The sequence below is a fragment of the Protomyctophum bolini genome, assembly GCF_963924005.1.
Source record: "Protomyctophum bolini genome assembly, chromosome: 7".
Classification (NCBI taxonomy): domain Eukaryota; kingdom Metazoa; phylum Chordata; class Actinopteri; order Myctophiformes; family Myctophidae; genus Protomyctophum; species Protomyctophum bolini.
In genome coordinates this window covers 45158174-45173013 of record NC_137868.1, presented here as the reverse complement: position 1 = coordinate 45173013, position 14840 = coordinate 45158174, and the positions used below count along the sequence as shown (strand labels likewise).

At 45.8% G+C, this 14840-nt stretch overlaps 1 protein-coding gene across 1 annotated transcript in view; it reads left to right on the top strand.

Moving 5' to 3' along the window:
• Nucleotides 1-13469, top strand: part of gapdhs (glyceraldehyde-3-phosphate dehydrogenase, spermatogenic) — a 28705-nt gene extending 15236 nt beyond the window's left edge. The window contains exons 2-11 of the mRNA XM_080767410.1: nt 1706-1777; nt 2607-2703; nt 4051-4157; nt 8491-8581; nt 8754-8872; nt 9014-9095; nt 10082-10233; nt 11213-11375; nt 12725-12822; nt 13249-13469. Of these exons, the coding sequence (XP_080623536.1) occupies nt 1749-1777; nt 2607-2703; nt 4051-4157; nt 8491-8581; nt 8754-8872; nt 9014-9095; nt 10082-10233; nt 11213-11375; nt 12725-12822; nt 13249-13318 (1008 nt within the window). The 5' untranslated portion in view covers nt 1706-1748 and the 3' untranslated portion in view covers nt 13319-13469. The remainder of the gene's footprint in view (nt 1-1705; nt 1778-2606; nt 2704-4050; nt 4158-8490; nt 8582-8753; nt 8873-9013; nt 9096-10081; nt 10234-11212; nt 11376-12724; nt 12823-13248) is intronic.
• The last annotated feature ends 1371 nt before the right edge of the window (nt 13470-14840 follow it).

The following is a 14840-nucleotide window of genomic DNA, read 5'->3' as shown; positions in this document are numbered from 1 at the left end:
ACGCACACGGCGCGCACGTACACACACACTGCATATCGCATGTCAAATGCTATTACGACGTTTACGAACGCGAGGAATGTGGCTTCCTGCCCAGCATAATCCTGGGAACACTGGAGGTATTAAAAAAGGACCCTTCTGGGTGTGTCTAATGAAGCTTTCTGGACGTAAGCAACTGGCAGGAGCATGTGGCTGGCTGTCTCTGCTTATTTAACCCGTTCTCAAACATTTTCATGTAAAGGTCCCCCAAAGATATTATGTAATTGCCCGCCGAGCCCCCCCCCATTTGAAAATATGCTGTTACAGGGACCCCCTCCCCAGAAGCAAAGATGTGAGTTCAAAACCTTCGCTCTGAAAGAATATACAAAGATCCTCACCGCATTTTCACGATTTTGCAAAAAACATCAGATCTACAAGCTCATTGCACGGCCGTGCTATGAGCTTGTAGATCTGATATTTTTCAATAGCTAAAGTATAACACCAAGAGGGGGTTCCTTCCTGCCCCAAAATGGGTTAAAACAAGGCTCGCTCTTTGCTTCAGACTCGGGGCCCAAATAACTACCTTATACCTACCTCCTCACCCTCCTGCTGCCCAAATGCTCGAGAACAGAACATATATACAAAATTAAACGGAGTCAAACTTAAAAGACAATCCGTGGATGCTCAGCCGTGACTCCATGCAGAATGACACGCTCCCCCAGCTTTCATAGCGATGGAAACCCCACGTGAAGGTGTCAACAAGGCAACTCGGCCTCAAGACTTATAGCCCCGTCCTCTAAACCGAGGGGTTCCCAAACTGTGGCGCGCGCAAAATCCGGTAAAACACCGTTGTAAGGAGATGTATATAGAGCAGCTGCGGGAGTACGTATAACAGCGACTGCATGATGTCTCTCAGTGCAGTGACATTCTGTGATAATTTGCCATAATCATATATATATATATATGATTATGGTGCACGGCCAAAACAGTTTGGGGACCGCTGCTCTAATGCAGGTTGTTTTTCAGCTATTTTCATATCAAGGCCCCGTTATTTTTTTTCGGCATTTGAGCCACGGAATCCACCATTTGATGAGATGTATAGCCTCTCAGAACCAACGTATACTAGACTTCTTGTAAATTAAAGGTAGAGTAAGTGATTTCACTTAATTCAAATATCACTTATTTTTTTGTTTTGTTGTGATAATCCTCTCTACTATAGAGTGTGCTGACCATATAAGGAGTTCCTCCCTGTCCCCAGTTAACCCCTGGGGGTCAAAAAACCTTAGGTTTCGTTTTTGACTCTCTATCCTGATTGGACGAAGGCTTAGGTCCCACAGCCAAAAACGAAACCTAGGGTTTTTTGAGTGAAATCACTTACTCTACCTTTAAGTCATGCGGATGTTTAACAACAGTTTTATAGAACTCTTGAGGGCGTGAAATGAAACCAATAGAAAACAATAGTACAAGCTCCCAACGCGTCGCGATGAGTTGTGAGCTTTATGATATTTTTTGCTATTTGTCGTATGTATGTATGTATGTATATGACGAGGTGTGTATATAGGGGCTTTGGTGGTTTTAAAATAGTACACCGTCTGTGTGTATAATGTATACACAAGATGTAACAATAATGCATATTTGGTGTTGTGAATACAACCTTCGGGTCTGAGCCGTCATTGATGTCAGTGTTTTGACTGTCTGCTGTGTTGTTCTGTCTTCTTGTTGTTAACAGGTGAATCACATTATCAATCACATTACACAACCCTACAGCAACCATGCCTGAACTCTGTGTTGGAATCAACGGGTAAGACGCGCACGCACGCACACACACACACACGCGCACACACACACACACACACACACACACACCCACCCCCTAGCACCGGTACCCAGGCGTTCTGTCTTTATTATTTTATTGGCATAGAAAGTGGGGAGTCAACTTGTATTTCGCTAACCAATAACGGCACTTACAGAGGGAGCTTATATAACCTCATCCCCAAAGCTTACCGATAAATGTAATCGCTAAATGCCTGACGACGTGACTATACCTGTAAAGTACCGTGCAAACGGGGAGCGATAAAACGCGCCTATAGTTATAGTTAGAGCGTTTTCTTTTGCTCGGAGAGCGTATTATATACGCTGCGTTGTCGCAGACCTGTAGCAGACCAGGCAGCAACGTCCGTTCCTCGCTCACCTGTTTGCAAGGCACTTAACGGCGTGGTGGGGGCCCACACTGTATATAACCCATTCTGACCTGAGATCAGATTCTAAAAAATGTCTCCAACAATCCTGACAGTTTTCTGAAAAAGCCATGTTTTCTATGTCAGTGGTTCCTTCGATTTTTCAAAAACAGCAGACCCTACAAGCTCGTGGCGCGCCACTCGGTGGCGCGCCACGAGCTTGTAGATCTGCTATTTTTCAATAGCTAAAGCATTACATGATGCTAACACTAGATTAAACCAAGTTGTTGACTAATATAGACAAAAAAAATAAGCTGGATAAATGAGTAAAGAGTAAATACAACGGAGTGACTGTCTCTCTCTCTCTCTCTCTCTCTCTCTCTCTCTCTCTCTCTCTCTCTCTCTCTCTCTCTCTCTCTCTCTCTCTCTCTCTCTCTCTCTCTCTCCTTCCAGCTTCGGCCGTATTGGCCGTCTCGTTCTGAGGGCTTGTATCCAGAAAGGCATCAAAGTGGTGGCCATTAACGACCCCTTCATTGACGTGCAGTACATGGTGAGAATAGCACGCACGCACACACACACACACACACGTGCATGCACATGCCCACACACACGCACACACACGCACACACACACACACACGGCACACACACGGCACACACACGCCCGCATGGATTAAAGGTGGGTGTCCGTGATTTCAGTCAAAAACCCTTAGGTTTCGTTTTTGCCTTGGGACACAAGCTTTCATCCAATCAGGATAGAGAACCAAAAACGAAACCTACGGTTTTTTGACCCCCCCAGGGGTTAACTGGGGACAGGGAGGAACTCCTTATATGGTCAGCACACTCTATAGTAGAGAGGATTATCACAACAAAACAAAAAAAATAAGTGATATTTGAATTAAGTGAAATCACTGACTCTACCTTTAAAGTTCTGATTTCAGTCATTCTGACTTCTATGGAAGTCATTGAAAATCTACAAGCATACAATGCAATGTGTGACGCGTTCTAAGCTTGTTTGGATAGTTAGTTATGCGTTTTAATAAATGAGTATTTGAAGTGGTCAAACTATAGCAATGGAATACATAAACTTTCTCCAGAACACCTGATTGATCTTTGGATATTTCATAAAAGCAAAAGGTTAAAGGCTGAATCCGCAAATTTCTTCAACTGGCTGCAGCAGCTGTACTAACCCGACTCCGCCAGATTGCGGCAGTATTGAGTTCACACGTCCCCTCCTCCTGCTATTTCACGCACGCACGCACGCACGCACCAGGGGGGCAGTCAGACGGATATTTTGTGAAGCCACTAAGGAAATGAAAGTTCATATAATGGCCTGTTGTGGCGCTGTCACTGGACCCAGAAAAACCCATAGCCCCATAGAAGTCCATGTATTTTGGCCCAACTTCACCTAGACTGTATTACCTTAATAAACATGGTCATGAATACTTTTTGCTTCCAGTCACTAGTTTAAAGTCTCATTTCTAATGTCATAATATTCTTTTTGGAAAATTATGGTCCCATTTATTAAAAAAATGACCATAAAGTCGCGCATGTTCTGAGAGGCGTGGCTACCGTTACAGTCTATGAACGGGATCCCCCACCCACTCGAGTCAAAATAAAAACCAACGAAGAAGAAGGGGGAAGTCCCGCCTCGTTGTCTGGGCCAGCCAATGGGCCAGCTGGCCTGAACTGGGCCAAAACGGATCTTGAAAGATGGCGACTTCCATTGCAAGGACTGACAGGCTTCATTTTACGTTCACGTTAGACCCGCGGAACGCTTTGTCCATATTTTTTACAGTCTATGTCTATGGCACGCACACAGACGTACGCACACACACACCCTGCTCCAGCCTCCTGACTGTCTAAACCCCGCCCCCTCCCCCCCCCCTCCCCCGCAGGTCTACATGTTCAAGTATGACTCCACCCACGGGCGCCACAACGGCGACGTCTCCTACGAGGGCGACAAGCTCATCGTCGACGGGAACGCCATCACCGTGTTCCAGTGGTGAGTCATGGTCTTATGGACTTATGCGCGATAGTATAGGGTGTGCTTTTACCGATATTAATGGCACGCCGCGCCCTGCGTAATGATAAACATCCTTTTCCCCGGCTGAAAATAGTCCCATTGTTTGTTTACCGAGTCGAAACGTTTAGAAAAGTTCAGCGGGGTTCCCCAAGGAAAGTGTTAAAGATGGAGTGCCCTAAAACATGATGGTCTTATTGTTATATAAGGAGGAGGAATTGTTTTCAAAAAAAGTGTACAGTATTTGTTAAAATGTCGTTTTTATGTGGGAACGCCCCACCAGTTCATTATTAAGTATGCCTGGTTTGCCTGGTGGGTGTTGGTGATGGGTGGTGCATCCACCTGAACTGAAACCGCACCCACAGCTGTTAGTAGTTGTATGATAAAGGGGGAGGGGCTTATAGTGTGACGTCACTATATGACTGTTTTTGTCATTGGCACGTTTGACTGTCAAGGGTTCAGCCTCCAGGAAGAAACCCTAAATACAAAAGGGAATAAATACATCATTGCACATAAAAACGACTCCAGGGTGAAGTGCTGTCACCTCATAGACGCATGACAAACTGGAAAAATGGTGGCACTCCATCTTTAATGAACGGTAAAGGACACCCTCAAGTGTAATATTGCGATTATACAACACGTTGACTCAATTTCATTAAAACTAAGATATTTGCTTAAAGAAATCATAATTTTGATGTAGCCACTGCATGCGACGGAAAATGTCCCAAGAAAATCGCTAGCATAGCGACCCCAGTCTGGGAGAACAGCGCGCAGCTGATCTTTATGTTTTGATTAGGCGTTCCTAATTCCCGTTTGAAGCACAGCTAGAGGGCTACTTCAGCCAATCAGATTGCTTCCTCGAAACGACGTCACATTGTATAATGTGACCTCAGCTGGCGCCTTGTTGAAAAAAAAAATATATATTCCAAATTTGTGCCACATTTTCACGATTTTTCAAAAATAGCAGATATACACCGAGTGGCGCGCTATGAGCTTAATGTAGATCTGCTATTTTTCAATAGCTAAATTATAACAATAATGTTTAAAACAACCAACAGGGGTTCCCGCCCCAAAATGGGTTAAACTAGTCGACTAGTAAACCCACTAGTTGACCTGGTTGGTACTATTTGATAAGAAAGAGAAAAAAATATAATTGTAAACTAGTAAAAAATCACTAGAAGTGAAAGCCTTTACTACCTTCCCCACATGAAGGAATGTCCTAAATGGTTTTCCGCCCAATTTATCCCATTCAACTGAATTTTCGGCGGGCGTAGAGAGAGTCTCTGCTTGTCGGGCGGCCGGCTACGTGACACTAATAACGCACGGCTGCTGCTCGTTGTGTATTTAACGAGCAGACGGGCAACAGAGACAAGGCCGTTAGCGTCCATTGTTCATAAGCCTATGGTGGTGGCCTGGTGGTTCAAAGCTGAACCCCAGAGACTACACCGCCGGGTCTCTGGGCCTTTGAGCCTCTGAGGCTCTGCTTCACATATACATGTATATTGTATAATATATAATATAGTGTATAGTTGACATAGATACTCCACTGTTGCGTTCTTAGCTTATACACGATTCATGGTAACTACTTTTTATATATGTGACCTATGACATGCTTTTGTTTTTTTGCTTAAATGTAAGTCGCTCTGGATCAAGAGCGTCTGCTAAATGCCTAAATTGTAAATTGAATGGAAACTAAATGAAGACTAAGCTACGATGACTAAAACTAAGACTAAATAATATACTGACAATTTCGTTGACAAATAAAAACTAGACAAAAATGTTAGGAAGGGACTAGTGGACAACAGATCCAGTGCATTTGAGTTATTTTACAATTAGTTGCATGCTGAAAATAGCCGATCTACAAGCTCACAACGCGTCGCGCTGCGGCTTGTAGATCCGCTATTTTCAGCAAGTGGCAAAAAAAAAAAAATGTCATTACGACGGAATCAAGGCCCGCCAAAATACATTTTTGTTCGACTAAATCAACTGTAGATTTAGTCGACTAAAACATTCCAGGTGACTAAAATGTGACTAAAACTAAAAGAAAACTAGTCAAGAGACTAAAACTGCTGCCAAAATCAACACTGCACTGGGGGTGGCTTGGGGGGGGGTGTATTTATTTATTTAACCTTTATTTAACCAGTAAAAAACACATTGAGACTGAAGTCTCTTTTACAAGTGTGAACTGGCCAGGACAATAGGCAAAATAAGTGACACAACTCTGCCAGTAACAAAAAATACACAACAAAAAAACAGGACAGACATACAATGCTCATAAATACAGTACAATTTACAATTTAGGCATTTAGCAGACGCTCTTAATCCAGAGCGACTTACATTAAGCAAAGAACAAAAAGCATGGGAATACATCACATGCCCACTATACCGAAGAAGCTCACTCACATCCACTAGCACAGTTAGCATGTCTGAGAGGTCGACATTTTGACCGTTTTCTTTAGATTTTGATAAGTCGATTATATCTTTGAGCCCATGAAAGCTTTCAGACAGTTCCCCTTCCATTCTATCATCATCCATCACCATTCTATCATCTCAGAGATCCTTGACATCTGGAAACATTTTCTAAATATGAATTCAAGCGACATGCTATACTCGTGTCTCTCATTTTTACTTCAGACATGCTATTGCTAGTCGGTGTCCTCTGCTGTCCGCACACCCCCTCTCAGCAGCGCTTTGTGGTCGAGGGCACTGCCGTTACACCGTGCCAGGTGGCGACGCATGCGTCCTTATCCCATTCTGAACGGGAACCCGTTTTGGTGTTGGCATCATGTCATGCTTTAGCTATTGAAAAATAGCAGATCTACAAGCTCATAGCGCGCCACCGAGTGGCGCGCTACGAGCTTGTAGATCTGCTATTTTTGAAAAATCGAAGAACGACTGACATTTTTTAGAATCTGATCTCAGGTCAGAATGGGTTAATCAGACCAGTGTGTGTCCCAGTGGAAACCTCGTATGAATCTGATCTCAGGTCAGAATGGGTTAATGTGTCTAAACCGGTCTTCAATCTTCCTGCTATTTACCCAGAGAACAATACCATCAGAAACAACACAAGGGGCTTAGAGAGCATTTATTCACTCCTAATCACTAAGCTCAGTAAGCTGTACATCTGATGAGAGAGAGACAGAGAGAGACAGAGAGAGAGAGAGAGAGAGAGAGAGTCATGGCTCTGGTCATGGCTATTGTAATCCGATCAATTTTCAGTAATTTCCTCTGTTTGCGGCAGCAAAGTAAAATGTTCATCTGGATCTCATTCTCCTAATCTCTTGATCAGACTGTAATGATTCAAATAGGAAACGTCGGATTCCGGGCAAAGCTTATAAATTATATTATGCTACAGTGGCGTCCTGAAAAAGACACGCCTCGTTCAATTGGCTGTCAAATCCCGACGGAACAGTAGAACGGTCTTTGCATGGTATTATAAACTAAGTACAGTATTCCTAAGAACTGAAATACATCACAGCACGGATGCGCCTGGGACGTGTCCTCAGTGATGTATCCCGAGGTCATCACCTGGGACGTATCCTCAGTGATGTATCCCGAGGTCATCACCTGGGACGTGTCCTCAGTGATGTATCCCGAGGTCATCGCCTGGGACGTATCCTCAGTGATGTATCCCGAGGTCGCCACCTGGGACGTATCCTCAGTGATGTATCCCGAGGTCACCACCTGGGACGTATTCCTCAGTGATGTATCCCGAGGTCATCACCTGGGACGTATCCTCAGTGATGTATCCCGAGGTCACCACCTGGGACGTATTCCTCAGTGATGTATCCCGAGGTCACCACCTGGGACGTATTCCTCAGTGATGTATCCCGAGGTCATCACCTGGGACGTATCCTCAGTGACGTATCCTCAGGGGTTTCGGGTCTACCAACATCATACCCCTCACTCAGGTGACCCAGCCGGGGTTGATCAAGTCCCGACTTGCGTCCCAGTAGCTACCCTCGATCTCACTAGGGAAAGACCAGGGTCACCGTCACACAGTCCACTACTCCCGAACTACTCTGCCGGGGACTGGGGAGGCCTGGCGTGTGGAAGGACTATAGGCTCTGTGGGTTCCTAACCTGAAATGAAACGGTGCCGAAAACCTAAACCTTGTTCCTAAATCCTAAAAAAGCCAACCCCAGTAAAACTATGCCCTTTCTCATTTGATGCCTAAAATGAGAAAATGAGGGGGAGCGTGTGTTAAGGAGAGCATTCCGGGTCTTATATCCTGTGTGTGTGTGTGTGTGTGTGTGTGTGTGTGTGTGTGTGTGTGTGTGTGTGTGTGTGTGTGTGTGTGCGTGTGCGCGCGCAGTATGAAGCCAGCAGAGATCCCATGGGGTGATGCCGGAGCGAAGTACGTCGTTGAGTCCACCGGAGTCTTCCTCAGCGTGGAGAAGGCCTCTGTACGTACACACACACACGCACGCACACACGCACGCACACGCGAACGCACGCAAGACACACAAGTCCGTCGCTGAGCCATTCACGCATGCACACACACATTACACGCGCCGTTCACATAACGTGTGTTCAAACTGTACTTACTGTACTTGTACCTTGCTCCTCCCCCTGCAGGCTCACATCCAGGGCGGAGCTAAGCGTGTGGTAGTCTCCGCCCCCTCCCCCGACGCCCCCATGTTTGTGATGGGAGTTAACCAGGACAAATACGACCCCTCCACCATGACCATCGTCAGGTAACACGCACGCACGGGTCGCACGCACATTCACAAAGCAGAACTAGCTAATTGTACTGTAGGTTTGAGGAAAGAGAGTTGGCCACTGTTCACTGATTTTTGTGTGTGTGTGTGTGTGTGTGTGCGTGCGTGTGTTCACAGCAATGCGTCGTGCACCACCAACTGCCTGGCTCCCCTGGCTAAAGTAATCAACGACAGCTTCGGCATTGAAGAGGCCCTCATGGTAAGTCACAGCGTCTGTCCGTCAGTCCGTCCGTCCATCTGTCCGTCTGTCTGTCTAGCGCTTTAGTCATCCGGGACAGCGCTCCACACGTCCCAGACTCTTCTCTCTTCTCCCTTCTGGCTCCAAAAGAATCATCCAGGAATGAACTTCCAAATTGCAGAATCAGAACTTAACTCCTATAAAGTCTTCCGCCGTATAGTCTGAAAACTCAACCTCCTCAGACTCCCGTCTCAGTCCGTAGCACTTAGCACTATAGCCCGGACGACCTTGCAGGCGCATGCAAAGGCTAAAATATGTCATTTATTATTATTTTATTTTTTTCATTTTTGGATGAAAGGCATAGGCACAGGCATACAAAGAAAAAATGCACAGAAGACATCATTCAAATTCTTTGCCAACTGTCATCAGTGGCTTGCCCCTTGCCTCATTTAAAAAAAAACCTACTCCCAAACCCCTGCACCAACCACCGTTGACAAAAATATAGTAACGATTATAACAATTAAATACAACATAAAAATCGATCGAAAAAATTGTAAATAAATAAAAATAAATAAATAAAATATGTAATTTAGATATCATATTGGCATTCGATATAGTGTAGGCTATAACGTAATAGCTTCATTGTACAGTTATTCTACCCGTAGACAGATGTTATAGGTTCTACTTAATGATCCTAGATGTCTCTTTTTATGTATTTTGCCCATCACTGTCTTGCTCACTGTAAATCGACCCTGGATTAAGAGCGTCTGCTTGGACTCCTCATGCATAGAAGGAAGCATGAGGTCAGTCCCCCCCCCCCCCCCAGGTTGGCAGTGGAAGTGTAGCACCCAGGATTACATTAGATAATTGACACTGGGTGAAAAAAATGGGTTGCAAAATTGTGGGATAAAAAAGGGGGAAAAAATGCCTAAATTGTAAATTGTGTGCGTGTGTGTGTGTGTGTGTGTGTGTGTGCGTGTGTGTGCGTGCGCGCGCGTCCTGTTTAGACCACGGTGCACGCGTACACAGCCACCCAGAAGACGGTGGACGGGCCCAGTGCCAAGGCGTGGCGCGACGGGCGCGGCGCTCACCAGAACATCATCCCGGCTTCCACCGGAGCCGCCAAGGCCGTAGGGAAGGTCATCCCCGACCTGAACGGGTTGGTGGCGCAGCGCACACACACACACACACACGCATTATGAACCACTTGAACTTGAACTCTAGCCCATCATTGTCTCCACCAGGCCGAAGGCATGGGGAGAGAGTATGTTTTGCACTCTGTGTGTGACTGTGTCCGTCCGTCCGTCTGTGTACAGCTAATCTCCGGCACCGTTAACCCGGTCGATGAATTTTTTTGCACACACACACTCCCTGGATGCCGACGATGAACCTCTGCTCCAGATTTTCCAGAACGGCCTGTTGTAGCGCCACCAGGAGGCCGACTTCTTTTGATATTACTCCTACAGATTCTGTCCAAAAATCCCCTCAAATCGTTACACACTATCTCTATAGTCGTATCTCTATAATATCTGTTCGATATTCCATCCTAATTGGCTTTCAAAGTTGGCAGGATTGGCCCATTTTCAACACAAAGCCTCAAATCATGAACGCAGCGTGCAATTTTCTCACAGACTTTCCTACTAGGCCGACGATTATATCCCACCCTTTTCACATTGGCCTGTTATAGCGCCATCAACAGGTGGATTTTTGCAAAACACAAAATGCCTCAAATTGCCATCCAAGGCGTAATAAGAAATGGCACCCTTTTCACATTGGCCTATTCTAGCGCCACCAAGGAGGCCACAACCTGACCTGCCCTGGTGGAGACCTGTGCCCCGAGGGGCACTTTATCTAGTTATCATGTTGTTATTATTATTATTATTATTATAGCCCATTTAGAGCAGATGCAGATTCAAGAAATGCCTTCTAAATCCTGACCTGACCAGAACAGGATACTGTAGGTCACGGTGAACATTCTACAAAGTCAAAAGATTGACCGTTTCCAGCGAAGATAGTTGGCGTAGTGTCCACGACTCCACGCCCTCAGTAAGTTGACAGAACTCTCTCTCTCTCTCCCCCCTCAGTAAGTTGACAGATGTCTCTCTCTCTCTCTCTCTCTCTCTCTCTCTCTCTCTCAGTAAGTTGACCGGCATGGCGTTCCGTGTCCCCGTGTCCGACGTGTCCGTGGTTGACCTGACCTGCCGTCTGTCCCGCCCTGCGTCCTACGCTGAGATCAAGCAGGCCGTGAAGGAGGCCTCAGAGGGCCCCATGCAGGGCATTCTGGGATACACCGAGGACCAGGTAAAACAAACAAAAAACAAAAAAAATTATAATCACATTTTGGTGGGGTGCACACGCAGATCTCGACACACCAAAGGTCCCGAATCGCGGGGACATGCGATGCGAAAATGCGATGGTCCGACATGCGCTCTGCTCCCGTGCGTTGCGGTTATGGTTAGGTTAGGGATTGAGGTTTTGGATCAATAGTATGTCGGAACTTTAAAGCCTGTACCCCATTTTGGTCACACATAACCTATTGGTCTTCATAACTCATTCACTTTGATCAAAAATGCAGCCTGGAAGAAGAATCGGAGATATTAGGATTCTATAAAAAAAACTCCGTTCCCATAGCCAGCGGACATTTCTGTTTCCCCCCCCCCCCCGGATTCAGTGTTGTTTTCGTCGACTAAAAACCATGGCGAAAAATGTTCGTCGACTACCTTTTTTCCACTGACGAAAACTAAATGGAAACTACATGAAAACTAAGCTATGGTGACTAAAGACTAAGACTAAATATACTGACAATTTCGTCGACAAAGAAAAACTAGACTAAAATCTTAGGAAGGGACTAGTGGACAAGAGATCCAGTATAATTCATTTTACAAATAGTTGCATGCTGAAAAATAGCCGATCTACAAGCCTTGTAGATCGGCTATTTTCAGCAAGTGAAAAAAAATGTCATTACGACTTGCCAAAATGCATTTTTTAGTCGACTAAATCAAGTGTAGATTTAGTCGACTAAAATCCTATGATATTTAAAGTCGACTAAAACTAGACTAACACTAACACATTCCGGGTGACTAAAATGTGACTAAAACTAAATGAAGACTATTCAAGAGACTACGACTAGGATTAAGACTAAGATAGAAATTTACTGGCAAAAACAACACTGCCACTGGATTCTTTGCACGGCACCCTGGAACGTACCAGAGAGAGGTTACAGGCGCTGGCAGAACAGAGCTGTGAACAACGGTAATCAATACAAATCACAAACACCCGTGTGAACTGTGAAAGGGGGGCGCGGTCATAATCATCGTACATCATCATGACCTAACATGTCTATTTTGCTCAGACACTGTATGGCCTTTGTCACTATGTCACACAAAAATAGACACGACACAAAGCCGACTTGCCCGATTTTCCCATCGTTGTCAATGGCGTTTTTAAAACGATTATTGAACTAAAAAACAAACATGTACGTGTATGTATATAGGAAAAAACAAACGGCTACGCCAAGGCAGACCAGGCTTTTCTCCTCCGAGGTGGAAAGCCGTGGCGACGCCACGGGTCATTTATAACCTATGACGATTAACGCACTGCTCTGCGATTGGCTGTGTCACGCTGTGACCCTTGGTGTGATTGGTTTGCAGGTGGTGTCGTCTGACTTCATCGGTGACACCCACTCCTCCATCTTCGATGCCGGCGCCGGCATCTCCCTCAACGACAACTTCGTCAAACTCATCTCCTGGTCAGTTCTCTCAATAACCTTTTTCTAAATGTTTTGAAAATAGCCACAATGCATTGAGAGCTCATAGATCTGCTACAGAGGGCATGCTGTGTGTGACATCATCATCAAACCCGGAAGTTATGTGGGGACGCCTACTACTGAGTGGCCAAAAAAACTACTTCTAGGACTTCACACAGAGGGCGCGCGTTCGGAAATAGCGCACTGAGCGCACTGTGCGATGCAAACTAATAGGGCGAGTGAGTGCGCTCCGGTGCGGTATTTCCGAACGTATACCCAGAGTGTGATTGCTGTGTCATATTGAGTGTGTGTGTGTGTGTGTGTGTGGTGAAACTCTCCAGCAAACCCCCTGGTCTCTCTCTCTCTCTCTCTCTCTCTCTCTCTCTCTCTCTCTCTCTCTCTCTCTCTCTCTCTCTGTCTCTCTTCCAGGTACGACAATGAGTTTGGCTACAGCCACCGCGTGGCCGACCTCCTGGTCTACATGCATTCCAGGGAGTAGGCAGGGCGGGCCCCTTCTTCCTGCCCACCCCCCCCCCCCCCCCAAAACACAGGAAGTCGTTGCAAAAGGGACCACCCCCCCCCCTTGTTCTCCTTCCCCTCTCTCTCTCTCTCTCTCTCTTTTACACACACAGACCCCCCTCCGCCTCCCCCCCGTCATTGTTCAGTTCCCCGCACCACAGCCCCCACAGTTCCATAGCGCTATACTACTGCAACACACAACCGTTCTGTTTCGGAAGTGTTTCTTTTGACCCTACTACGTTGTGTGTGTGTGTGTGTGTGTGTGCGTTCATTATAGTTTTATTATCGATGAGAAAACTGGGCGGTCGGGTCGGTCGGTTGATGGCACTTATTTTGTCTGTCGTCGTGGTGTCTGTCAGTGTTTGTTAACCCCCCCCTCCCCCCCCCCCCTTCACGTTCCACCACCGCCACTTTTTAGATGTGTGTGTGTGTGTGTTTGTTCGCTATACCATTGGCCACTGCTGTATTCATCTTTATCTTATCTTATCTCGCCCCGTATTTGGTGTGTCGTTTAAAAAAAAAAAAGAAGAAGAAATGGCCCCTAAATTAACCAGTGGACAGAGTAACTACTGTATAGCTCTCAAGACTAAAAAGAGTAACCGGAAATGAATAAAATAAAAACTTGAGGAAACATCACGTGTTTATTGTCTCTTTTTTCCTTTTGTTTATCATAAGGTATATCCTATAATAGTATTATAAGGTATACCACTTCTTAGGCACTATCTATACCCAGGGATGTGCACACATAAGGGGAATCAAAGGGGGCTTCGGGCCCCTGCCCCCTTTTTACCCGTCTGTAAAACAACTGCCCTCTCCAGACCACGAATGCAGCATTTATTTACTGCACGGTGAAAGAAATGCAACATGCCACTCCTCCACTGCCACGCCGGAAGACGGCATTCAGGAGAATTGCTTTTTTCCCCCCGAAGTCTCCTGAACTTGAACACAGCATTTTGCGTTGAACAAATTTGTTTAGAAATCCATGTCGTTACACCTGCATCTCCACGAGTGCTGGCTTGCGCCCCGAAAATACCTGATCTACAAGCTCACAACGCGTCGCAGTGAGCTTGTAGATCTGCTACTTTCGCTACTTTGGTCCAAAAGTGCCCTCTTAACGGGATTTCAGCCCCCTGCCCCTCTAACACTCTCTGCACGTCCCTGCTATCTACTTCATTGTACTATACACCGAATAGTGGGAATATTCAAGGATCTATTGATTGTAACATGACGTGTTGTCATTGTGAGCTTTGCCGTTCACTATTAAATGTCGATATGCATTTGCAATAGGGACCCCTCTTTGAAAGTGGCTAACCAACCTTTGCTTCCTTTTCCCCTGCTGGAGTCCAAAATGAGCTATTGCAAAAAGAATAACACAGAAGGATGTCGCTATGGTCGATAACATGATTTAAGTGCCCTTCACTACAGTGGCCCAATGTGCCAGAAAGATGCACGGAAGGCTGTGTGTGTGTGTGTGTGTGTGTGTGTGTGTGTGTGTGTGTGTG